This window comes from Malus sylvestris, chromosome 7 (assembly GCF_916048215.2).
Source record: "Malus sylvestris chromosome 7, drMalSylv7.2, whole genome shotgun sequence".
NCBI classification, from domain to species: domain Eukaryota; kingdom Viridiplantae; phylum Streptophyta; class Magnoliopsida; order Rosales; family Rosaceae; genus Malus; species Malus sylvestris.
In genome coordinates this window covers 3,752,880-3,780,177 of record NC_062266.1, presented here as the reverse complement: position 1 = coordinate 3,780,177, position 27,298 = coordinate 3,752,880, and the positions used below count along the sequence as shown (strand labels likewise).

The 27,298-nt window shown below is 37.2% G+C and overlaps 3 protein-coding genes across 4 annotated transcripts; 1 reads left to right on the top strand and 2 right to left on the bottom strand.

Moving 5' to 3' along the window:
• Nucleotides 1-1,235: 1,235 nt before the first annotated feature.
• LOC126629630 (65-kDa microtubule-associated protein 5) lies at nucleotides 1,236-6,244 on the bottom strand. Its single transcript, XM_050299715.1, has 10 exons — nucleotides 5,901-6,244; nucleotides 5,288-5,737; nucleotides 4,966-5,181; nucleotides 4,594-4,758; nucleotides 4,339-4,498; nucleotides 4,090-4,241; nucleotides 3,308-3,395; nucleotides 2,229-2,302; nucleotides 2,060-2,134; nucleotides 1,236-1,612 (listed from the first exon to the last, which is right to left on the bottom strand). The coding sequence occupies exons 1-10, from the start codon at nucleotides 5,967-5,969 to the stop codon at nucleotides 1,355-1,357; spliced, it is 1,707 nt and encodes a 568-aa protein (XP_050155672.1). The 5' UTR covers nucleotides 5,970-6,244; the 3' UTR covers nucleotides 1,236-1,354.
• Nucleotides 6,245-7,486: 1,242 nt separating this feature from the next.
• Nucleotides 7,487-13,955, bottom strand: LOC126629626 (ATP-dependent Clp protease proteolytic subunit 3, chloroplastic-like). Its single transcript, XM_050299712.1, has 5 exons — nucleotides 13,526-13,955; nucleotides 13,096-13,210; nucleotides 9,431-9,606; nucleotides 8,020-8,115; nucleotides 7,487-7,924 (listed from the first exon to the last, which is right to left on the bottom strand). Exons 1-5 carry the CDS (start codon nucleotides 13,823-13,825, stop codon nucleotides 7,661-7,663), a joined length of 951 nt encoding a protein of 316 aa, XP_050155669.1. The 5' UTR covers nucleotides 13,826-13,955; the 3' UTR covers nucleotides 7,487-7,660.
• A 3,953-nt stretch (nucleotides 13,956-17,908) lies between these two features.
• Nucleotides 17,909-19,746, top strand: LOC126629627 (cysteine proteinase inhibitor 6-like). Of its 2 annotated transcripts, none has more exons than XM_050299713.1 (3): nucleotides 17,909-18,218; nucleotides 18,313-18,684; nucleotides 19,430-19,746. In XM_050299713.1, the coding sequence occupies exons 1-3, from the start codon at nucleotides 17,985-17,987 to the stop codon at nucleotides 19,568-19,570; spliced, it is 747 nt and encodes a 248-aa protein (XP_050155670.1). In that variant the 5' UTR covers nucleotides 17,909-17,984; the 3' UTR covers nucleotides 19,571-19,746. The 2 variants fall into 2 exon arrangements, with proteins under 2 accessions (XP_050155670.1, XP_050155671.1); XM_050299714.1 differs by having other exon boundaries at nucleotides 17,913-18,218; nucleotides 19,433-19,746.
• Nucleotides 19,747-27,298: the final 7,552 nt, after the last annotated feature.

The window sequence follows — 27,298 nt, the reverse complement described above, 5'->3', positions numbered from 1 at the left end:
ACAGAAACCTAGCACACGAATGTCACGAACAATTCCTTCTACTAACATCTCCGTAGTCTCCCCACATATGCCACTGCCTTTGCATCTGTCTCTACCTCCACGATAGTAAAACCTCGCACCACATATGCTGTCAAACCCGCACGAATGGTCATTCATAGTTGCAAAAAACAAAAAAATATTGAAGTCACGATGCAAGAGACTTGTAGCTCAATTACTTTGGTGAAATTGATTTTGAGTTCCAAAAGCATGTTAAGTGCTTTTTTGTTTTAAAAATATTATCATCAAAAACACTTTCTATCATTCTAAAAACACTTTAAAACGAGCCTTATTAACATCAACATTTACAACAAAATTGACTCTCAATCATCCCAATGAAAGACTTAACAACCTAAGAAGCCACCTCATGGGCGGCTTTGTTACACTTTCGAGGTGAACCTAAATACAATGGACTACAAACAGAAACCTAGCACACGAATGTCACGAACAATTCCTTCTACCAACATCTCCGTAGTCTCCCCACACATGCCACTGCCTTTGCATCTGTCTCTACCTCCACGATAGTAAAACCTCGCACCACATATGCTGTCAAACCCGCACGAATGGTCATTCATAGTTGCAAAAAACAAAAAAATATTGAAGTTACGATGCAAGAGACTTGTAGCCCAATTACTTAAGAGTGTTTATACACACGATGTCCTAAAATGCATGTTCGAGTAGCCCCTAAACCCATGTCTCTTGCACACAACAAAGTCACTTTATGATGTAATATTCATTACTTCTCTTTATTGATTTTATACTTCACTAAATACTTATGTACATATTTGAACAATAACTATAGGCTCAATCAAGCTAGGTAGAGAAATGTACGTGCTACCCTTCTTGTATTTAAGTCCAAACACTTCCTAATCATAGTTTAGAATAGATTAGAATATCACTCAAATAATTAGGTTGTGCATTTGGTTTGATGTTTAAACTTTGCCTCCACATTATGCTAGCATTTAATCTCAAATTACCATCTCTATATTTTGTTAATTTCCTTTGGTATGTCACATGTGAGATTTGGCTACAATCATGTATTTGATACAATTAACATCTCGACAGTCAGATGGTGATTATATTAAACACATATTCATATAAATTATATTTGACCGTTAGATGGTGATTGTATTTAATACATGTAAGTATTGTAGTCAATCTCGTCCGATCTGTTGAGATGTAAATCAAGCCACAAAACCTAGTAGTAAGAACAATGACACTATTATTCAAGATCCTTTCGATGACATTGTCGACATGTAGCGAATGGAAGAAAAGAAAAAATCATTTACAAGCTATTAAAAAGCAAGATATGTGCTCTTCAGTTTCTCCGAGATACTGAATCATCCTTGGGAAGAGCAACGTAGTTAATGGGCGTTACGTTATGCGCCCTTCCGCCTTCCTTGCGTTCCTTTCCAGCTGAGACTCCATGACGGCCTAAAGGTGTGCGGCGATTGATTGGTGTGCCAACCATGGTGTTAGCACTTGTGCTCTGTCCCAATGGCTTCTTTGTAGAAGGCCTTGAACCAAAGATTGCCTCCTGTTCTGCATTATGTTGTTCTTGAAGCCGTTTTTGCTCCTGTAAAAATTAACCATAGGCCAAATCGTTATTAGCTTTTTCTCCTAATTTCGATTGACATGTTTCGCACAATCCATTAGAGCAGCAGAAACAATGCATTTGCGGAATGAATGGTGATAAATAGCGATAGCATGCATAGCAATTAGGTACAGAGTTGGCAATAGATGAATTGTTATCAAGATGATCGATCATATCCAGGAGTCATGACAGAAACACAGATATGAAGAGACTAAAGTCGCCAAATTGACGCAGAAAAATGAGATTATATCTACTTTCCCAGTAGCAATTACGGTACATTTAGCATTTTATGCAACAGATTAAACTATAGGATCAGAAGATGGGCAGTGGACATTATTTGCATTGCAGAAATAATGAAAGTCTGGATGGCAAGGTGTTTCATCAGCATATTAGCTAATGGTGGAGTAAAAGTAGCAAGTCCAGGCATACCCGAGATTTACGCTTCTCCTCCTCTCTCTCCTGTCGTTGTGCAGTGTACTCCTCCAACGTATGTAACAGAGGAACCTGAAATTCATCTAGTTGTTGGACTAAGCACAGCAGATTAAGATAACATAGAACTTCTAAAAACAAAAACATCTAATAAACCATATTTGATTACCTTGTCATATAAGAAGGGGATTCCTTTCTCAATCTCCCAGGCTTTAACTTTGGCAGTCAAATTTTCGATGATAGCTAGTAAAAGAAGTATTTGTTGTCAATAAATAAACTTCCAATAATCACAAACAAGACTACATGTAATAAACACAGAAAGAGAACCAGGCACTGCAGGCACATTGAACTTCATTTCAATATAATTTCAGTTTCATGAAATTGTAGTTCCATAACCATACAAAAGTGCCTCTTTAAATATTTTATGCTCGAAGCCTCAAACAAACAAAAGTGACTTTCAGATCCAGTTTTAGCAACAATTAACTTCACTCAAACCCAAATAGATCCCGCTCTCAAACTTGGAGTTGCAAGTAGCACAAAATTTCTCTTCTTTCTGGAAATTTAGGAGAACAGAATAAAGAGTGTCTAGTTGGTTGCTTCCCCACAAAACCAGGTCTGAGAAGTATGCTTTGTTTCTTCAAAGTGTAGAAATTTCAAGAGATATGAACCAAGGTTTTCAGTCGAGAAGAACAAGATCGCTGGAGTGAAAAACAGCTACACATTTTTCACCTCACAGTGAATGATAATTTGTGAATACAAGCAAGCATGAATTCTTTTCCTTAATTTTGCTTCTCCGCAGGTCATAAAAGTGAGTTTTTTTTTTTTTTTAAACGAACAAGTATACTCACCATGAATTCTATGCACAAACTAGATGATTATCAAGTCAACTGAACAGATAAATAAACAATGCACCTTAAGTATAGAAATAAAAATACAGAAGGATACAAAAAAATGCCAAAGAAATTATACAAAAAATACTTTCAAACAAATTCAAATGCGGTTATGCTACAAATTAACAGTAATACCAAAATTCTGGAGTGAGTCATTAGGAAGTCAAAGTATTCATTACTTCTTATATATGAACCAAGACCCTAAGTAGGCCAATAAAATTATGTAAAAAAAATAAGGTCAGATAAGCATCTTCAGGGCATAGAGAACAAAGTACACCGATAAAAGTGAAAACACATTTGTCTAACAAGTATTATTATACGAGATCCAAACTGCTCTAAAACACGATTAAGTGCTCACATGGTATTTTTCCAGCCAGAATCCGGGCTTTCTCAGCACGCTTTAAATTTTTGTGTGCTCCTCTTCCTGCGCTGTAGCGATTTTCATCCTGAAAGAAAAAAGAATAGAAAATTCAACATAAAGAAAATTTCTTATTTCTTCCTGAATAAGCTCCAATATGCTATAAAGGAAGTCAAACATGATCAGGGACTTAAATAGCCCCAAGCAAAATTGTCGATGTATTGAACCTTTCTAAGACCATGTTTGTTACCTCTTCAATGTGGAATGCCCTTCATCATTACTACTACTACTACACTACTCATTTTCAGGCTTCCCTTAACAATTGCTTGTTTAACACGAATCATATCATTAGCCACAATAACATGTTAGCTTAGTTGAAACTTTGTTATTTTTTTCTTAACTTCTAAATAAATGGAATCGCTTCTCATCCGTTCACAACTTGTCTAAACCTATTCCACCAACATGTTTCTTAGATACACAATAGATGTACTAAAAAATTATAGCTCAAGAAATTCTATTCTATAGTTTTCCAACCTTATCGGTATTGTTGACCAGATGATTCTCTAAAACCAAATCTCCACTTCAACCCTCAAGCCATCACAAATCTACAGGTAATTTCTCTTCCATCCCACTCTATGTAGTCTATGCATATGATTAACCCAAAATACCAAATATGATCACTCTTAGTCTTTACTCGTTTAGTCACTTGACCAACAGGCTATATAGACCGTTGAAAATAATAGTTCTGAACAAAATGTAAACTGTTATTTTTATACTTTTACCTTTTCATACTCATCAAGCCACTTTTCCTCCTCAGATGCAAACTTGCACTTCTCTACCTTGTCCAAAATATCCTTCCTGCTTAGGGCTTGCTCTTTGGCCTTTAGAATCTGATCATCCATGCTTGAAAGCAGTTCAGACAAACCAACACTACCTGTAAATCCATATGCAATCATATTTCACCATCATAATTGAAAAGTTTATTTTAGAGCTATAAACAAGGGACCAAGATTATAGAAGGTTGTTAAGACCAGAATCTATGAGACTGCTGAGGATCTCTCTAGCTGAATCACTATCAACATCCATGTGGACCCCTCTGTAAATTTCTTCCAGCTCACTTTGCCTCTTGAATACCAACTCCTTCATCTTGCTGGCTTTCAAAACATTCAACCTCTCAACTTCAACCTCAGTCTAGAAACAGTGAATTTCCAGTTAGTCATTAAAATTACAGCACAACGTTATTTATGCGAGAAATTCTAAGATAAACTGGAGATGATAATTAGCACCTGTTCAATGACATCTAGGGAAAGGCTCGTAACATGGTCAAATCTTTTCTGTTCATCAACTGAGGAAGAAATTGTGCTCGTAACATGGTCAAATCTTTTCTGTTCATCAATTGGTGTCTCAATCAGCTTCCATAGCTCTATCAGTTTGCTCCCAAGATATTGCAGCTACAACAAAACATATACCAATTGAGTAAGAAGAATTTCGAAAAAATTGGAAGTGTAACAGAGTTAACTTCCGTGGAAGTACTGGGAAATTAAAGTGCGGAGTTTTACAGACTAATTCAAAAAAGTAATAATACATTGCCAATTCATGTAGGTCACCTTATGTATCAAATAGTTAGTGACAAAGAAAAGAGATCAATATTGAGTTACCTTTTGCAGTCTTTGTTGTTTCTCCTGCTTTAATGAATCAGTCAAAGTCGTCAATCTGGCAAGAGTATCATTACTGATGCTCTTGGACTGAGCAGAGGACTGATCCGTCAAGCTTGGGTGAACTTTGTTGATTGTCTTACAGAAATCAATTGACATTACAACCGAGAGTTCACGGATGATGTTTACATTAGCACTTACTCTCTCTAGACGCAAAACCTGCAAAAAGGATCCAGAAAAACCCAATTGCAAACACAAGAGAAATTCAGAACCCGAATTAAATTGAAGACTATCGGTGAGCCAAAAGCAGAATCCCAAGTAGTACCTTCTCTCTTTGAAGCTCCTCAAGTTGCGACTGAAGCTCCCGCAACCTCTTCACACTCAAATCGCGCTCGTCAAGTCCTGGATCATCCACATTCACAGACATGCCAGTCCCGGCTATTTCAGCCGAAATCCTTGCAATCTGGGACAGAACTGCTGAAAACTCCTTGACCATTTTCTCCTTCTTCAAGGTTAATTCGTCCAGAACAGGTTTAAGGGCAGACAATTGATCTTTGAGGGTCCCTCTTCCGCAAGAAAAGGAGTCAACTTCTCCAAGGGCCAAAGCAAGGGCCTTGATCTGGGCTTTGCTGTCCGCTAAGTACTGGTGCAATTCGGCACTGTGCTTCCTGGTCATTTCCACCTTCTTCCGGTAAATATCGAGACACTCTTGCTCAAGCTGCAGAAGCATCTTGTCCCTCTGATCGTCACTCTCCCCAATTTCATCCCAAATTATCTGAAAAAAATCAAAATCCGAAAGATCCCAATTAAACCCTTTCGTCTTCCGCCGCCGAAAATACCGAAATTCACCTGGAAAAAGAGAGAGAAAAAGAGAGAGAGAGAGAGAGAGAGAGAGAGAGAGAGAGAGAGAGAGAAAGAGAGAGAAAGAGAAATGGAACCTGCAATTCGCGGAGGAGAGAAGCGCAGGTGGTGCGGGAGGGAGAGACGGACGAGGGCTTCGTGGTCATGGCGAGTGACGAAACGTTAGGATAGAAGCGGCGTCGTTTTCAAGATTCGAGTAGTAGCAGCACCTGAGAATTGGAGGAGAAAGGGGACGAGCAACACCCTAGAGAGAGAGAGAGAGAGAGAGAGAAAGAGAGAGAACTGTGGTGGCGTTACGATTACGACACCGTTTTCTGGGTTTGTTTGACGAAATTGGAATGTGATTAATTGTGAGGTATGAATGCGAGAGAGGGAAATGTTTTTTTCGAAAACGGAACTGCGCATTTATCGGATGTTTTGGCGCCAAGAACAGTGCCTTTATTTTGATATACAGCCTTTTTTTCTTTTTTTTTAACTTTTTTCTTTTTCTTTTGGCGTCCATTATTTAAATGGATCCGGGCCTGGACCATGAAAGAAAAAGGCCCAATGAAGAGAATGTGATTGATGGGGGAGAATTTTAACAACTCAAGCAAATTTGAACTTTTTTTTCTTTTCGTCTATTGTTATTTGCACTCTGAAAAAGTTATTTTGCTCTTTTTCGTACGCAAATTTTCTATTGTGAATTTTCAATTTTGGAACAAGTGATCAACCTTTATGAGATGTCAATAACAATTCATGTAAAGTAAGACTTAATGAGAGAATTTTTTAGGGTAGCAATTCTAGCACTCTTATTAGTAACCTGCAACCGAATATTTCACTATATATCGACACTTAAAAAAGGAGTGCCGAACGTTAAATTAGGAGCGTTAGAATCTTGTTTATCCTAACGCTGTTATTTGGTTTTCGTATCGAAACAAAGGTTTGTCAAGTTACTAATGTAAAGTGTATAATTTCTTATTGTACCAGTTAGTTACCTCACGTTGCTCACATTATATTTTTTAGGTTTTAGCTCAAAGCCCAAATTCCAAAGTAATCAACCATGTAAGTTGGATCGAAGAACGGGCATTGTCATCCTGTAGGTTCGTTTGAGTTATCACATATGGCAGCACAAGTGCAACTTGGTCTTGGTGTTGCATGAAAGGTCTTGCTATCAATCTTCTTGTTGGTAAAGTTCAGGAGGCCGAACTTTTGGCTCCTTATTGCTCGGCTCCTCACAACTACTTAACAACAAATAGCTGACTCATACACTAAAGTCACTTAAAAAGAATTCAACCAAAAGAGAGATAAAGAAAAATTCATCCGCTTGTCAAACTGTAATTTGTTCTGTAAACTCAAAGCGATATGGTTGCATACTACGGTGCTAGGTTGGCCTTTTGCTTTGCCCGAACACTCATTTCCAACGTTGATAGCTCTGTAGCTGGGGGTGCCATTCAAGAGCCAGATATCGGAATATCGTTGGTTTGGTATGTTTTTAAAGGAAAACGTGTGTCAAACTACTGCATGGCCCTCCCATGAGCCAAACACATCCCTATTCCTGTAGTTGGAGGGTTTTAGCCAGCAAGTACTGAAAGAACATAGCCAAAACATCTACAACTCTGGCCAAAACTCCCCACCACAAACGAGGAGTATATGCTATCGAAAAGATAAAGAGCGGAGAAGCAAATTCTGTTGAACATTTAAATGTACGCTTTCCGACGGGGAATAATCTCCGAGCAGATCTTGAATAATCTACTTTCACTATTTGGACAAATGATTTACAAGATTATGAGGTGAGGAGTACAAAATAATCAAAATAAACCACAGGTAAAAACGCACAAGATCAGTCTACCACAATGCCTCATATAGCAGCGGGTGCTTCCTTTTCCCTATCGGCCCCTCTTTCAGTGTCAGAAATCCTTTGTTCTGAGGGCAAGTTCTTTCTCAATTTCTTGCTCCCTTCAACTTTCCACTGATCCCAGACTCGTGTTCTTGGTGGAGGTGTGAAATCTCCAATGGGTGCAACTAAGCCTGGTTTTCCATCATCGATAACGACATCAATCAATCCATAATCCCTAGCTTCCCAAGGATTCATGAAATTATCACGGTCTGTGTCCTCTTCAATCTGCACCAACAAAAAGAAATTAAAAATGGGATAGTGGGATAGTGACTCTCACAGAATATTTACCATGGAAGATTCTTCCTTATTTGAAGGCTGACCTGCTCCAAAGGCTTCCCTGTGATTCTTGAGAATATTTTGTTCAATTTAATCTTGTGGTACACCATTTCTCTAATTCGAATACCCATTTCTGTTGCCTGAATTCACAAGTAAAAGTTAAGGGATAAAATCATGAATCACCAACAAATGCATCAGCCTTGTAAACAAAAAGAAATATTTATCAAATTCAGTCGATATGTATGTGTTCTAGCCTAGCCAGGTAGAAATGGATAATAGAAGGATATGTATGTGTTCTAGCCTGGTCACAAAGGAGCAACCTTTCTGTTGCACCAAGGCTGAAAAAATTGAACTGGTGAGGTACAAATCTAAGAACATATCTGCATCATTCCACCTTCTTATGAAGTTGATCGCCTTAAATGACTTCACTGTAGACTTTTCTTTGGCAGAGGAAAGTCAACCAACTTATTTTACTTATAAATGATAATAATGACGGTAGTGATCACAATACCACAAGGCTGCCAAAGTCAAAGTTCTGGATCACTGTGTGTGATTGCAAAAATTGTAAGGTGAGGGCTCACCACTCACAATTCCAGACGCTCAAAACAATCTAACAAAAGGTCATGTATTAAGGACGTGACCTCCTGAACTGCAGAACCTGAGAGAGCTTGTTTAGGGACAAATGATAGCTTATTCTCAAGCACGAGAACTTTATTAGTCAAATGATACATTACTAAAAACTATACCAAAGCCACCAACAGCATGAGAAATGCCAACCATGTAGAAGGCATGGATTGTGGAAATTCTAGAAAGTGGAGAATAGCTAGTTGCCAGAATCTTGGAGTGATCTTTCTCTGGGATCTAGTTGGAAGGGCATTTGTTGTTTGACTCCTCCTTGAGAGATTTTAATTTAATTTGATTTATCCTTTACAGTTCATCAAAATTGAGTAACTCAAAAATGGTAATCCTCCATTACCATATAAACTGAAATATATATAAGTCAAATTTATAATCAAAAGATAACTTAGATTCTTCCAAAAGTCAAATTGTCGCAATTATGTTCTGAAAGAAAATGCTTGACTACCCAGAGACTATCAGGCAAAGGTGAGCTAAGTTTGTAAATATAAAAACAATAATGGCCGTCTATAACTTAGTAACAGAAACAGAGGACAGCGTCAATATGCCATGCCTCAAACCAGAGACAGACAGGCTTGGGGGAACAAAGTTTGTAACTACATGATACACAATAAATGGTAATCTATAACTTACTAATAGAAAGACACGACAGCATCAATATAAATACATGCAATGGAACCAAGGATAAAGATATTGGTATCAGTGAACAAACATGTTTACAAAAACAATGAAAACACTGTGGTAAACAAACAATACTAAAAACACCTTAAGAAATTTTATATGGACATCCACAACAATTAGCAGAAAACAAGCACGTACTTTTCCCCCGGCAGTTCCAAGGGGTTGATGGATCATCACTCTTGCATTGGGCATGCAGAATCTCTTTCCCTTTGTGCCAGCAGCAAGAAGAAAGGCCCCCATAGAAGCAGCAAGCCCCAGGCAAACAGTTGAAACATCTGCCTTGCACAATTTCATTGCGTCATATATTCCCATTCCTACATGGAGGGGCAGGTTGGTAAGAATACAAAAGAAAAAGGAAGAGAACTTTAAAAAGAAAATATACTCAATCCAACTGAAGTTGTATGACAATAACAAAGGAGGGCTTGGCTAAGCGGGAAAACAGCTATTTTGCTTCCCAAAAGCAGAAATAGATTGAAAAAAATTCAATTACTTATATTTGTTTTCAACAAACCTCATTCAATCTTTTCATTGACATTACCCAGTTAGCACTCTGCCCTACTCTTTCCCTTCCCGCAAAAATTTCCCACCCTCTATGTCATTCAAATTTCAAAATCCATAACACTTGATAAAGAGTTGGACTTTTATATTAAAGAACCTTGTGGACTCAAAACAAAACCCAATGGCAAACATATCACTCCAATTTTGTTCAGTGTTACCAAAAGGACCCAAACATCAAACCAGACATATCTTCTTTGTCCCTCACACTAATCAACTTAAGAGTGTCTCTCCCCATACTAGTACTTGTTGGTTTCTTGAGTTGTTTCCTTTTTAATTCATTGTTGCCAGTCTAGTTCCCCTAGCTAATTGTCTTTGTCCATTATGCTAATCTTCTTCGCATTGGTTTTTTATAAGAGTATAGAAGATGCCTTTGGAGGAACAGACTCACTCTATCCCAAGCTAATCATCTTTGGTTTTCTTTGTATTTCCTTAGCATATCAAGCTCTTGTTTTACTATCATCTTTTTATAACTTGATAAACAAAATTTAGCTTATTTCCAACCAAACCGAATGCTACTACACCTTGCTCACCTACATAAATCTTTTCTACTGTGTACTTCAGACAACTATAGATTTCGAAAGCTTGTCAAGTGGTGGTTTACACTGAAGAATTGGATTTAAAAAGTTCTAAACCATAATACCAATATATCGATTCCATTGCACAAACTATCCACCGTCCATGATCAGTGCTGTTTAAGTGTTTTTGTAGAAACTAAAGATTATCCATCACATCACTGGTGGTGCCAGTTAAAGCCTAGGAGGGTCATATGACCCTTCTCACAATTTGGAAATTTTGTATTTTTATGTGCTATATTGATGTAGCCTGGCTTTTATATTTATAGTTCAACTCCTCACAAATGTAATTTGTTCATAGTTGAGGGTCCAACACTTAAATTTCACAATTTCATTTTTTGCCTCTTAATCAAATAAAAGGTATTTAATTTCATGTCCTCTTACTCATATCCAATTACTTTTGTTCGAATTCACACGAAGGTGCAGAGGCATGATTGCTTTCCGCCATGGTTGGAAACTTGGAATATTTTTTATGCTAAATAAGTTGATACTTATGATAATTTCTCAAGTAATTTTTATTTATAAGATCAATTTATCATAATTATATAGTCACTTAAGACTGACCCTCCTTAACATAATTTCTGGCTCCAGGACTACATGACATATACCATGCACACAGTTATTCAAAATGAGTATTGAAAAAGTTATAAAAGTTTTCATGGTTTCTACATAAAACAGACCCAGAGCATTGAAAAAGTTATAGAAGTTCTCATAGATTGCCCAATTTGCAAAATCAATGACCATGCACACACACCCTGGAACTTCCTCAATTGAAATAGCTAAGAAAACTTATGAAACAAGCAATAGCTCAGATTTATACATAATTGGAAATAGACAAATTTAATAAATAAACAACATAGGTCTACCCTACTTGTATTTATGAAGTTGTTATTGTTGCGTTTCAAGAGAAATCAAAGTTACAATTATTGTTTTAACTACGCTCTCATATACAGAGTAGAGGAAACAAAAAATTAAATAAAAACGAATGGATGATCTAATCACAGAGTCAAAATTTATCTTCAAAGGGCACGCAGATATATACATTAGCTTTTACTCTTAAGGCACCATATATGGCAGAAAACTTAGGAGAAACAATTGAAACACATTTCGAGTAGGGAAAAAAAATAATATACTTTTGCTAGTGGAATAGGAAAAGGAAATCTAAACAATTTCTTGTAGAAAACTCTAAAATCAAAGGAACATAATGCAATCACTTAATGTCTTCATTCTGAAAGTTTAGTGATTCCATAGGTCTTAACAAAAATCAATAATCATTCAGACAGCAATCGCTACTTCTGAACTCTCTTTCATTTTTTTTTCTCTTCAAATTTTTACGGGAAGAAAAGCTTTGAGCAGATAAAAGAGATGAGATACAACACATGGTCACAGCCAAGCCATCACACATAGTAAAGCCCAATCCAAGATAATAATTGAATTGATCAACAACTACAATTAAGTAAAATATACATCAAAGCTTACTGTTCGCACTATTTGGGTATATTCAAACTAATATATTACTTGCTTTACATTAGTGGCTGTATACCCTTCCAGTACTCTCCTTTTAACATTTCCTCATCCAATATGTTGCAAATATAATGCAGTATATGCATGCAATCCTTTGTACTTGATACCAAAGCATCGCTTCATGATGCCGTTCTCCTCATTTACTATTTAATTTGCCAGTGCTTCAAGTTATATTATAATTGAAAATCGATTTACCTAATTATGTAATAAAAATATGTCGTTCATTTGTATGTTTTTTTTATCTCAAATATCAAGGATATATATGTTGATTATTGACTCAAACATGTGGTCAAAGTCTAAATCTTTGGGCTACTTTGTGGTAATGGGAGGCAAACAAGATTTGTGCCTAATTTGTGCCTAACTCCTTTTGACTTGATGGTAGGCCTTTGGCCATTGATGTCTTTGAGAAGCTTTTCTTTGGCTATAAAAGGAGAGCAAGGTGCAACCCATAAGCATGGAGAAGTAGAGAAGAACAAGGAAGAGAGAAAAATAGCAAGAAGCCATTTGGCATAGAGAAGAATTTTCTCAAATTGTCTTGCTTTGTATTTTTGGTTTTCTCTTCCTATTGTAAGTGTGAGAGCTTGGGGTTATTTGGGTCTTTGGGAAATTGAGTGATAAACACTATTGTATGTTCTCATTGATTATAGTGGAATACTCCGTCGTCTCCAAACTGGATGTAGGCATTGCCGAACCAGTATAAATCTTGGTGTTCTTGTTGGTGTTGTTTTTTATTCGGTTCTGTTTTACTTTTTCACTTACTATTCACTTACAGTCAAATGCCGCTTCCGCACAACAATATAAGAACCAGAAAGCTATAATTGAGGAGAGATGCCAGGATCCAACATGCCGAATGTATTTAAATCATACCAGCAGTAAGGGTGCGTTTGGTACGCAGACGGGACGGGACGGGACGGAACGGGACGGAACGAAGGTGTAATTTTTGAAAAAGACATGGGGTATATTTGTCTTAAAATGGTAAAACATTGTGTTCCACAAACGTGGAACAAACCCGTTCCAGGGGGAGAGGTGGAACGCAAAAACACCCAAAATCTGTCCCGTGGAACAGCCCGTTCCACCCATTTTTGGCGCACCAAACGCGAGACGGAACGCCTCGTCCCGTTCCGTCCCGTCCCGTCCCACGTACCAAACGCACCCTAACAGAACCACCGGGCGAATTGATAAACAATTTAATGTCCTTTTTCGGGTCCTCGGCATCTAGAAATAGAAGTTGGCTTATGATCAAATCCGCTGTCATGTCATCTACCTGCCCACCGGCAGAAAATGAAGAGAAAAATAAATAAAGCAACCGTTCCTAATCATACGTTAAGTCTTCTAGTAATTAGGAAACACAAACAAACACACAGTAATCCCTTCAAATGACTAACTTCTAACTTTCAAGTTTAGTCCTTTTGTAAATAAGAAACACAAACACACACACACAGAGTAATCCCACCAAATTTTGAACTACTTAACTTTCAACAAACAGTAAAGAGTCCAAATTTCACAAGTAGCAGCAAAACCCATGTCGACTATATTCGATGCTGAAGCAAGAAAACCCAAATTAAGAGAGAAAGAGAACCTGAGAACCCAGAAAGATGATTCTTTGACGGAGAAGCATGTTGGTGGTATCGAGCTCTTCGAATCTGGGCAGCCTTGGAGCTGAAGTAGTAGCTGAGGGAAAATCCCAATTGCTAGAAAAGGTCAGTCGTGGGGGAGACGAGCTTTTCATGGCCTTAATCACACAGACGCCATTGCTTCTCCGATGGCAATTGATAATACCATTGCTGTTGAGGACAGTGCCCTTCACAATCAGCGAAATGGGCACTTGGGTTTGTGAAGAACACAGCGGGCTTGAAGCTGTGGCTGCGTACGTCATCATTTATCTCCTCTCTCACTTTCAGCGAGTGTGTTTTCTCTTTTCTTTGTCTCTGAGTCTCTGACCCTCTTTTTCCGTTCTCTCTCTTTCTTTTTCTGGGAAAATTGGGACGGAAGGAAAATTGAAAGAGAAATTTTATTTCAACCATGTAACATCTCTCAACATTTAATTACATTCAACTTAAATTATAAATGTAAAATTACTTTATTACCTTATTCCATAATTATCATAAAATACAAAATGAAACTAATAATAAAAATAAGATTATAAACAAACACTAACACGTCCCGATCTCGATATTTCCCAAATATCAGGATAGGCACGTGCAGCTGACATCCGAAGGCGACGAAAGCCATATATTGAATGCAAAAGTTGAGAATAAGGAATAAATAAGGCTTATAAATATAAAAGAATAAAGAATATGCATTTAAGGAACGTGTTCAGAGCATACAACTAACTAAAACACTAAAGAAAATAATATAAAATTGAATGTATAAAAGAATGGGTCCTACATCGAGAGAACTCGAAGATGCTGATGCGGAAGTGCCTAGACGTCGGGATTGTATGCCTCAATTCTAAGTCCTAAAGGGGGCGCAAAATAAATATGAGTGGACCAATTTGATATATATATGTATAGTAAAACAGTTATCAATGTACTAACCCCCAAGTTTTATGAAAACACATATATAATGATAAACATAGGTTTTCTGAAACCTAACATATTGTGCAATGTCTCAAATCATAACTTGTATATATAATAATCACTAGTGAATGTCCAATAACCCCCAGGCCCCATGCCGACTCTCCGTCTCTAAGTAGACAGTCAGAGGAAAATACACTCCAGACCCTATGTCAGCTCCCGTCCCTGTGCTAAATAGCCAAAGGAAACACACTACAAACCCTATGTCAACACCAAACCGTCGCCCGGGACGGACCGGAATTTATCCCTACGTCCCGTAGCAGAAATGACCACTAGGTAAGTACAAAACCATTGAACATATCTATATTGAAAAGCAACTTCATAGTATAAAGTCATCCATCATCTATAGTATAAAGAGGTGTTCTAAACATGTTCTAAATATCATATCCTCATCCATCAGATATTTTATAAGAACACAGGTTATAGGAAAAATAGTAGTAATTCAATCTAGCCTCAATAAGCATGTTATCTCACAAAACATTTCATAAAACATAATCCTTAAACCATGCTTTTCATATATGCATTTCTACTATTAAAACATGCATTTTTATAAAGGGGTCCACGCACAGTACTTCGCCGTCGAAAAGTCGTGTTGCTAGCGAAGATGGAAATGCCACTATAATTGCCCCTAATCACATAGATGGTACATTTAGTCAAACTCTACTCAAACGATTGAATTTGGGAAAATGGACTCCAAAAATAGATCCAAGACGTCGAAATTTGCTTAGTAGGGGTCCCGAACGAAATCCCGAAAAGTCAATCATAAAGTCAACGTTGATCGTTGACCGGTCAAAGTCAAAGTCAAAGTCAACGGGTCAAAGTCAACAGGTCAATTGGTTTGGTCAAACCTGGTCGGCTGGTTTAGGGTTAGGGTTTAGGTTTAGGGCTTTAGGGTCTAGGGTTGGACTTAGGGGTTTTGAGTTTATGGGAAATAGGTTTAGGGGAAATAGGAAAAAGGGTTTAGAATTTGGGTTTTAGGATTTAGATAAATAGGTGGGTAAGGCTTAGGGGTTTTAGGATTGGGTTAAGAGATCTCTGGGCTCGGGCCCAGACCGACACGGCCCGAGGGCCTAATTCGAAAGGGTTTAGGGTTTAAGATAAGGCCCAAAAGCCTTGGTTTAATAAATAAAATAAAAACAATTTAAAATAAAGGGTTTGGGTTTAAACGGGCCTAAGCCCTGGGTTTGGCACAGCCCAAAGGGCCTGGGTTTGGTGGTCGTGAGACCTCAAGGAAGAGGAAAGCCAGACTTCGGCTGGAGAATTCCCAAGCTCCGATGGAGGTTAAAACTCAACCAATTCAATATACCAAATTGAAGCCCGGAAAGTAAGGGATCGAAATATACATATCTCGTTGCCTGAAATGGCAGGAAAATAGCTGAACAAGTCCTGCAACTTATGGTCCTCGTGGGGGAACTGGGAGAGGTTTCCTCCAAGTTGGTTTCTTCATGGTTTGACGTCCAAAAACACCCACGTGGTCATAAATGAGCTATGGGCACGAAAAGATAAACCTTTCGGGGTGTTTCTAAGACTTACCAAGTTAGGAAAATGAGGAACCTCACCGGAGTTCTTCTGAGCTCCACCTAGACGAAGGGAGAGAGAGAGAGTAGCACGGAGATGAGGTGGTGATGTCAATGACGTCGCGAAGGTGGTGCGGGTTTGGGTGTACGCGGGTGTGTGTGTGCAATGATACTCGGGGAGGGAAGGAGAGAGTTGTGAGAGGGTGAGTGAGAAAGCTCACAGAAAAGAGAAAAGAAAGAGAGGAGAGCGGGATAGGGGATGGGGGACAAAAATCAAGAATGGGCCCCTTGGGCACACCATTTAAGACTCAAAAACCATTTTTTAAACTAAAAGTCCAAAACTATATTCTTTAAAATGGGGTGGGGTGTAGCAAACACTTAATACAATAATCAAACATAATCATCACCATCACGTGTCATTCTCTTACGTTCTATTACAACAAAAATCATAAGACACTTTCATAGTGAAAAACAAGCCCTTTTGTATGGATGGATAATAATTTTGAACTATCGACAATATATACTTAAGCCAACTACCCCTTCTCTGATACCCCACCGAAATGGAAACCGAGGGTGTTGACGAGAAAAGGAAGGAATTTTTTCTTCCTTTTCTGTACAGAGGAAGAGCGGAGGGGTGTGGCGTGCATGCAGACCCATCATATTCAACCCCTTAAAAAATGGATAGATTTGAGGGAAGAAACATATAAAAATCTTAATAAAGTTTAATGCAAGCTCAAATTGTAAACGTGGGAACATAAACTTGTTGCAGCACATATGATGCACGTGAGCCTAATTTCAAAATCATCTTTAACAACTTAAGTCTTTAAATTCTACCCAGGATATGTCAAATAAGAACATGCATGGTGCTGCAATTATATTAGAAACTGGCTATTGCAGTGAAACGATTGATTAAGCAGCAATTCAAGGATTCCCTTCAACAAATCTAATGAGAAAATTGACCAATACTATCAAGTCTTGACAAATACGAACTAAGTTGAGAGAACAACGATGTAGAGGATGATGGAGACTTCATCAAAAGTAACTATTGGAAGGAGATAACGTCAGAGAAGAGATTGATTTGAATTTTTGGTTTTTTATTTTTCATATGCGTGTAAAAGATAAATTTACATATTAAATTGGGTTTGTGAGGGTAGTTTAGGTAGTAAATTTGAGTTTAAAGATATACTGATAGTTTAATTAAAAATAATATGAGTGTAAATAGTAAGTTGGATATAAATAAAAGTTAAATAGGTTTAAATAAAATTTACCAAATTGAAATAGCTTTTCGACAAAGAGGAGGACAACTGCCAAATTGGGCCAACGCCCAAATGGGCCTGGGCCGGTTCTTGCATTTTCTTGTTTCTTGCTGGAGACAACATCTAGCAACATGTTAAGGGCTGGGTTCATCCTATCTCATCTGTTTAGCATATTCGTTCATTAGTTATTCTACCGTCCGAAATTATTTTAATTTTTTTTATTTAAAATTGAAAAAAACAGTATTTAACGAAAGTTAATCGCATGATATAATGAATATGTAATATAAGTTGATCTTTAGGATCCTCGTAGAAGAGAGGATCCTCCGTCCTCTCACAAAAGGATACGAAGAGGGATCATAATCCTCTCCTGAGCTAAGGGAGAAGATGCTCCTATCCAAGCTCATCAGACCATAAAATTTTAACTAACGATTACAATTATTATAACTTTTAAAGAACCCTTATTTGTAGTCGTTGGGTAAAATTTGAATGATCCGATGTGCTTAATCTCCTCACTAGAGAGAATCCCGAATCCCGAATCCCGATCCCATTTCGAAAGCTTACAGAGTAAGCAAAGATGGTGCAGAATCGACACGTGTTTGAAACGTATCATAAAAAGCTGATGACCGTAAGAAAAATATCCGAATTTGCGGAGAAACCGTCGAAAAAATCCCCAAACCCAAAAAGGCCAGATGAAATCGGAATCTTACCTCTCTCTATTAATTGCTCCCTTCTTCCTCCTCCTCCTCCTCCTCGCTTTCCCTTCCACCACCGCACAAAAATCAACCCGAATTGGCTGCGGCCACAGTTCCCAACACCGGAAAATGGACACAGTCGGCGGAATCCAAGAATCCCGCGGCGCCCAGAACAGCGCCGAAGTTGAAGACCTCGCTCGCTTCGCCGTCCAAGAGCACAATAACAAGGAGGTACATAGTTTACCCTCCTGACCTTTTCCTTTACCTAATTATGCTACAATTTCGATTAATTTATTGATTGATTAATTAAATTATTATGGTTCAGAATGCCCTGCTTGAATTTGTGAGGGTTGTGAAGGCGAAAGAGCAGGTGGTTGCCGGAACTCTGCACCATCTGACGATCGAGGCGATCGAGGCCGGCAAGAAGAAGCTGTACGAAGCGAAGGTGTGGGTGAAGCCTTGGATGGGCTTCAAAGAAGAGCAGGAGTTCAAGCAGGCTGATGAGGAGGAGACACCATCCGTTACCTCTTCCGATCTTGGTGCCAAGCAAGGTGGGCATCCTCCTGGGTGGCAATCTGTGCCGCCGCATGACCCGCAGGTGCAGGATGCGGCTAACCACGCTGTTAAGTCCCTCCAGCAGAAGTCTAATTCCTTGTTGCCTTATGAGCTTCTAGAAGTTGTTCACGCCAAGGCTGAGGTTTGTGCCTTTTCATTTCCTTCTTTTGATTTTCCACTCTGTAGTATTGGGGGTTAGTATTTGTTTGTGTTGAATTGGGTATTCAAATCCAACTAAATGAATTTGAGAATTGGGTATTGTGTATAGTTTTTTGTTGTGTCTGAAAGGGATTTCGAAGAATTGGGTATTTGGGGGTTGGTTTGTGCTGAATCAGAGTATGAAAGTCAATTTTTTTGCATTTTGGAGAATTGAGGATTTGGGGGGGGGGGGGTAGTATTTGGTTTTTGTTGGAATGGGTGTTCAAGTTCATTTAAATGTGGAGAGGTTTTTCAGTGTGCTCGGAAAATGGGACGGCATGCCAGATGTTATTATACAAGTGGATGGATATTTTTTTCAAAGTGTCCCTCCGCTTGGCCTATGTGCTCGTGTTTCGGGCACACTTTAAAAAATCTCTTTCAAATGCGAGTAGTTGTGTAATGGGACCAGGATTTGGTTGTGGAGAATTGAGTAAGGAAATTCTATTTAAATGTATTTTAGAGAATTGGAATAGGAAATTTGGATTTAACCTTTAGGTAATTCAGAAGATTAAAACAAAATAAACACATTGTTTTCTTGTCAATTTTGCTTTCAACTTCAAATTGTTTTGTATAATGCGGTATACAAGTCGATTTGTTCATTCTTCTCTGTTTTGAGGTCTGTTTGACATCATCGTTGGGATCGACGGGATTAATGTATTGATTTGTGTATATGATTAAACTGTGGGCAGCAGGTGATAGAAGAGCATGCAAAGTTTAACATGCTTCTGAAGGTGAAAAGGGGGAGCAAAGAAGAGAAGTTTAAAGCTGAAGTGCATAAGAATATGGAAGGCGCCTTCAGTCTGAATCATATGGAGGCAGACCACTCCTAAACAAGTAAATAGTTTGTGGTATTGAAATCTTCCGGTACTAACCCGAGTGTGTATGCTGCTTTGCTTGCTTTCAGTACATCTTGTATGTCTTGAATCTTGATACCAAAGACTAAGGCGTGGTTGTGTGTCTAAATAATGTGTGTGTCTATAAATGCTAATACTTTTTATGTTCTTAAGCTTTGTTCCAACGTTGCCTTCACTCCAACTCTACACTGGACATGTGGTGGGATTCTTAACGTCTTTAAGATATCAATTGACTTATATGTAGACTATTTTTTATGCTCCGATACATGTTCGTCTCCGGTATATATGAAAACATCCCTCTTTGAACTTTTTTGTCCCCGAAATGATGCTTCATCCCGCCCCCCTGTTATCGGTCAATTTACAGTTTCCGATTGCTAAAATGATCAATTTTCATCTTGTTATTTTTGGCTTTTCTCATACGCTCCGGAGTTGTAAGTGTCGTTATGTTCAAAGTTTTATCTGTGTGATGTTAAAAGACATTGTAAATTCAGTTTTTTTAACACTTCGAAATATTATTCATTTTAACTACCACAACATCATGATTTACAACGGATTTTCGAGAGATTAGTATGTAAAAATACTGGTATCCTCAAATCTGACGAGTTCAAACTCGTCCCTCGATAACTGAAATCCATCGCTAATCGTCGGAAGATTGAGACGACGATCGCTGAGATATTATGATGCTTTTTAAAAAATGGCGATGAGCCATCAAGTAAGGTTCGGTCCTAGTTGATCGAACCTGGCCTCAGTGCCAAGGAGAGGCTCAAGTGGTGAGAACAAGTGTGCCACTGTCGCAGTTGATGAGTAGATTTTATATTATATATTTAACCTTATTCTTAGTATATTTTAGTTATTATTTTGGAAGAAATTTGATAATTTAAATTGTATTTTCAATATAAGATTTTTGACTTCCTATAGAGCAAAACATGGTCAAATTGACGAATTTTGGAGAAATTTCAGTTGGAAGACGTTCGTGAGTCACTTGGCTTGATCATGTCAAAATATCAGATTTTTCCACCAAGAGGTTATTTTCTGGTAATAAAATAAATGAGTGATGCGAGGTGCTGGAATAGTGACGTTTTGGGCTTGAATTGCGTTTTTGTGAGTCCATGAAGACCTCGGATGGGTTCGTGGCCTTCTGGAGATTGTTTAGAACGTCTTGATCTTCAAAACAAGCTATTATGGGCCGGATTTGGAGGATATTTGAGGCTAAAACGTGGCTGGACAAGATTCTCCTAACTTAATTAAAACTTTATTTTTTAAGATATTTTATTATTATTATTATTAGTTTCCTAGTTGGAATAAAGGACCTAGTTATTTGGGATTGTGTGGCTTTTTGGATGGGATTTAAACGGTTTTAGTCAATCCTATTTTGTTTTACGCTTTCTTTTATGCAACTTTGGAAGAATTGCTAGGGTTTTCAAAGGCTTTTAGATTTTCTACTTTAATGTGTTTTCGTTCTTTTTCTTCATAATAATATTTTCTATAATTTTAATTATGAATATGTATAACTAATTTATTTTGCTAGGGTGAAGCCTTGAACCTTAGCATGAATATGTAATTTTTATTTAATTGTTTATGATTGATTGCATGCATGCTTTGAATTATTGATCACTATTTTAAACTATCTAATTCTCTTAATACCTGATCATCATTAAGATCTTTAGAAAAGTAATTTGTTGCAATTTTGGTCGGAAGGTTCCCTGAAATTAACGATGGTTTCTAGTGATTAATAATTGTAATTTTACTTAAGATGAACACCATGTTTTAAGGTTGTATGGTTTTTCAAAGGGTTTTCATAAAGCATAATGAGTCTCTCGTGTTCATATTTGATCTGAACATCCGGACGGATTGTATGTTAGAAATACGTTCTATGTTGGATGTTCCAAGTAGAATATATATTAGGAAAACCTAACATTCAAAGTGGCATGTGTAGATCATAAGTAATTGGTAAAAATTCATAGATTTGTTAGGTGGTGGTGGAACCCTAGTGCTTTTATAAATTGATATTTAAAACTCTTTTCTTTTATTGTATTAGTTTTGGGGAAATTTATTATTAGTTGTTAATTAAAATTCGTTTTTAATATTACCCATAGTCAAAATCTCTTTTCTCAAATTTTAATTATTAGTTAATTAGGAATTGTTTTTACATAAATTATTAAAATAGTCCTTGAGGAGAACGACCTTGCATGAACATCTATACTACAATAATCTTGTATTCTTGCAAGTGTTTTGTGTGATTTTAATCTTCTTTTCGTAGACGGTAAAAATCCCATCAAGAAATTGACGCCGCAGCTGGGGATTATTTTAGATAATTTTTGTTTAGACCTTCCCTAATTAATTATTTTTCGCACAAATAAAAAACAATATTTTAATTCGGATTATTTTACTATTTTCGTTTGATTGCAGATTCTACAAAATTTATGGTCCAGACCATATCAGAAACTGCCCATATTGCTCAGTTTGATCCAGAACTAGAACGCACAATGCGACAACAATGAAGAGAAACTAATTTGGCGTGGGACTGTTCAATGCAAGATACTTTTCTGCATAATTTATTTGCTAATTTTGTGGACAAAGAGGTTACAATGGCATTAGCGTTACTTCAAGCAGGCAGACCACTCAGATATTCGTTGGCTGTCAGTGCAAACAATGTTCCTAAATGTATTGTCTATCTTGCCCAAGAAGAGGGAGACGCATTCAAGATCAAGCACCACAAGCTTGAAATTTTACCAACATTTCGTGGGCTGCCTAATGAAGACACAAACATTCATATTGCAAAAATATTTTGATCAGGGGTTTTTCTGCTGAGGCTATAAAGTTACGTTTTTTTTCCCTTTACTTTGAAGGATAAGACGAAAAATTGGTTATTCACTCTACCAGCTAATAGCATTACCACTTGGCAACAATTACATACAAATTTACTTTCCAGCATCCAAGAAATTGAATTACAGGCGGGAGATTATGACATTCACTCAAAAGCCGAACGAAGAGTTTCAAGAAGCATGGGTGAGATATACAGAGATGTACATCCACATGCTAATATTGATTCAGACACACAAATAAATACTTTCTTTGATGAGCTTAACCATGTTAATGCCTCAACTAGAGGATCGTTGTCAAATAAATCTGCAACAGAGGCATTTGAATTATTTGATATGATGGCTACAAAATCTCAACAGTGGGCATCAGAACATTCGTAGAAAAAGGGTATTTTTGAGTTATCAACAAGTTCTCTTAACATGTCTGCACAAATGGAAAAAATGGAAAAGAAAATTGATGCAAATTTTGACACTCTTTTACAACAAATTGCAAATTCTACACAGCAGCAACCATCTGCAGCAACAATTTACATTATTTGCAGCATGGCTACGCACGACATAATGTGATACCCACATAAAGAATCTTACACGGACCTTGTTGAGCAACATGTTAATATGATGAACAACTATCAAAGGCCTAGAAATGATGCATATGCAACTCATTACAATCTAGGATGGAAGGATCATCCTAATTTCAAATTGGGTGACAATCAGAATCATGCAAAACCATTCCAGCAAACACAAAAACCTTTTGTACCATCCAAACCATCTTTGGATGATCAACTTGCTAAATTGGCAACAACAACTCAATCATTTATAGATGGCAGCAATCAAAGATTTTAAAATGTGGAAGCATCAATTAAAAGTTTGGAGCAACCATTTAGACAGTTAGCTGCATATATTTCAAACAGAGAAAAAGGCAAATTTCCTATTCAAAGAATGCCTAATCTAAGAGGACGTGAAGACTGCAATGTTGTTCGGACTTTACGGTGTGGAAAAAGTTATGACAATTGTGAAAATTATACTAAAAAAGATCAGCCTGCAATGAAAATTTCTGCAATAAATACAGAAACAACAGCATAACCTGCAAATTCTGCAATAAAACAGAATTTGGCAGATGCTGAAACTGTCCCTAAACAGGTTTCTGAGCGTGTTTATGACCCTCCATTATTGTATCTTGAACGTTTAATTCATAAGGCAAAAGATCGGCAACTTAAGGATTTTATGCAAACATTATCTAAGGTTCAAATCAACATTCCATTGCTGGATGTAATCAAGAAAATTTCATCTTATGCTAAATTTTTTAAAGAGGTTTGTAGCAGCAAAAAGAAACTTGTAGATTTGGACAATGTTGTTTTGACAGAACAGTGCAGCGTAGTTTTGTTACCCAAACTGTCACCTAAGAAAAAATATCTAGGGAGTTTTAATATTTCATGTACTATTGGAAATTTTGATTTTAAAAATGCTTTAATTGATTTAAGTGCCAGTGTTAATTTAATGTCATTTTCTGTTTTCTAATGATTGGGACAAGGAGATTTAAAGCCTACATCAAGTATTCTTCAGCTAGTTGATCGTTCAGTGACTTATCCTAGTGGCATTATTAAAAATATAATTATTAAAGTTGATAATCTTTATTTACCGGCAGATTTCGTGGTTTTAGACATGGATGAAGACTTAAAAATGCCCATAATTTTGGGAAGATCGTTCATGGCAACATCTACGACTCTAATTGACGTGGAAGCCGGAACACTAACTGTATGAGTTCAAGATCAATCTGTTGTATTTAATTTGTTTGAGGCATCCAAACGTCCTGCTGAACAGTAAGAGTGTACGTGCATTGATGTGTTAAACAGTGTGGTTCAAGGCAGTTTTCATGCTAATTCAAGTTCATATCAGTTGTTGCATGTTTTACAAGGGAAAATTAGGTCAGATTCTGAAGATAAAGGGTTCTTGAGTACATTTATGTATTTAATAGTTTGCCAACACAGTTGCCCAGGTGGAGAACTGTTTATGAAAGCTTAGGGGAGCCTAAACAACCCCTTAGACAGTCTAGACAGCTGCCACCAAAATTGGAGCTAAAGCCTTTGCTAGTTAGGGACTGTAGAAACATAGGCAGTTATTGTTGCAGCAGATTAAAGTTCGACAGAAGAAGATAAATTGCTTCGTGTTTTGAGAAAATATCAAGATGCATTGGGATAGGCAATAGCCGACATCAAGGGTATTAGCCCAGCACTTTGCATGCACAAAATTTTAATGGAATAAGACATGAAGCCAACAATATATGCTCAACACTGCCTTAATCCAATTATAAAGGTTGTCAGAACATAAGTTATGAAAATACTGGATGCTGATATAATTTATCATATTTTAGATAGTCAATGGGTGAGTCCTACGCATGTTATGCCTAAACGTTTTAGAATTACAGTGATTAAAAATGACAACAATGAGCTTGTTCCTATACGTTTAACTACAGGCTGGCGTATGTGTGTGGATTACAGGAAACCAAATGCAACTACAAGAAAATATCACTTCCCATTACCGTTTACTGACCAAATGTTAGAAAGATTGGCTGGTAGGGCTTTCTATTGTTTCTTATATGGTTATTCTAGGTACAATCTAATTCCAATTGCACCAAATGGCCAAGAGAAGACAACTTTTACATGCCCATTCGAGACGTTTGCTTATCGGAGGATACCATTTGGGTTATGCAATGCACCAGCCACTTTTCAGTGTTGTATAATGCGTATTTTTTCTGGCTTGGTCGAAAATATTGTCAAAGTTTTTATGGATGATTTTTCTGTGTTTGGGGATTCAATTGATTAATGCTTACAGAATTTATCATTAGTTCTTGAGAGATGTCAAGAGACAAATTTAGTGCAAAATTGGGAAAAGTATCATTTTATGGTGAAACAGAGCATTGTTTTATGTCATTTGATTTCTAACAAAGGCATTGATGTTGATAAAGCCAAGATTGATATTATTGCAAAGCTGCCACCCCATACATTAGTAAAAGGTGTCAAATCATTCTTGGGACATGCACGATTTTACAGCCGGTTCATCAAGGATTTCTCCAAAATTAGCCGACCTCTGTGTAATTTGTTGGCTAAAGATGCATCGTTTAATTTCGATGAGGCTTGTTTAGAAGCATTTATAGTTGAGATCACTCCTAACTTTGGTACCCATCATTGTTGCACCAGATTGGGGTTTACCATTTGAATTAATGTGTGATGCTTCAGATTATGCCGTTGTGGCAATTTTAGGGCAACATAAAGATGAGCTTCTCCATGTCATTTATTATGCAAGTTGTACTCTCAATGATGCACAGCTCAACTATGCAGCCACAGAGAATGAATTATTGGCAGTTGTGCTTAAGTTAGAAAAGTTTTGGTCTTATTTGGTTGGGGCTAAGGTAATTGTTTATACTGATCATGCTGCTCTTAAATATTTGTTGTTTAAGAAGGATGCAAAGCCTAGGTTGATTCGTTGGGTTCTTTGACTTCAAGAATTTGACTTAGAAATTAAAGACAAAAAGGGTGGTGAAAATGTGGTGACTGACCATTTATCCAGATTATTATTCTGATAGCTACATAAGAAGATTCCCTACCATTAGTGAAAGTTTTCTAGATGAACAACTATTTGCTATCCAAATTCATACACATTGGTTTGCTGATATTGTTAATTATTTGGCTAAGGGTGTGGAGCATCTAGATTTTTCGTTTCAGCAGAAAAGAGGGTTTTATCTTATATAAAGCATTATTTATGGGATGTACTGTACTTATACAAGTACTACCCCGACCATATTATTTGCAGGTGTATTCCTGAGGCTGAATAGGAAAGTGTTTTAAAGTTTGCTCATCATTTTGCATGTGGGGACATTTTGGGCAGAAAATGACAGCGGAGAAAATTTTGCAAACTGGTTTATTTTGGCGTACACTTTTTAAAGATGCAAATAATTGGTGCAAGGCTTGTGACAAGTGTCAAAGGTCGACAACCAATCCAAAAGGAATAAGATGCCCCAACAAAGTATTTTAATTGTTGAATTATTTGACGTTTGGGGTATTAATTTCATTAGACCATTTCCATCTTCTAATGGGAACCAATATATTTTAGTTGATGTGGAATATGTTTCTAAGTGGGTTGAGGCCATTGCAGCACTAACTAATCAAGGATCAGTGGTCATGAAGTTCCTCCAGAGGGGTTATATTTCTGTGTTTTGGAATTTTGCACGTTATTCTTAGTGATGGGGGGGGGGAGCATTTTATTAATAAACTATTTGCTAATTCACTGACAAAGTATGAGATTAATTATCACGTGGCTACACCTTATCATCCATAAACATCTGGTCAAGTTGAAGTTTCAAACAGAAAATTAAAGCGCATTTTGGATAAAACAATTGGTTCTACACGTACGGATTGGAGTTTAAAATTAAATGATGCTTTATGGGCTTATAGGACGGCTTACAAGACTTTTATTGGGATGTCTCCATTTCGACTCATTTCGTCAGTCTGCTTATGAAAGTTCTCGCATCTACAAGGAAAGAACTAAGACATTTCATGATAGTCAAATTTTAAGGAAGGAATTTCAGCTAGGGCAAAAAGTTTTGTTATTTAGTTCAAGGCTAAAGTTGTTTCCATGGAAGTTAAAATCTCACTGGACTGGACCTTATATGGTTACTAAAGTCTATTCTCATGGGGCAGTTGAAATAACTAATAAGGCTTAAGGCAACACATTCAAGGTGAATGATCACATACTGAAACCATATGTGGAGTCACCCCTTGATACTACAGACGAGTTTTTGACTCTGAAGGAACCAGTGATCTAGCCACCAACCTTGGACAATATCTAGCTACAAACTTAAAATAAAACGCTTATTGAGAGGCAA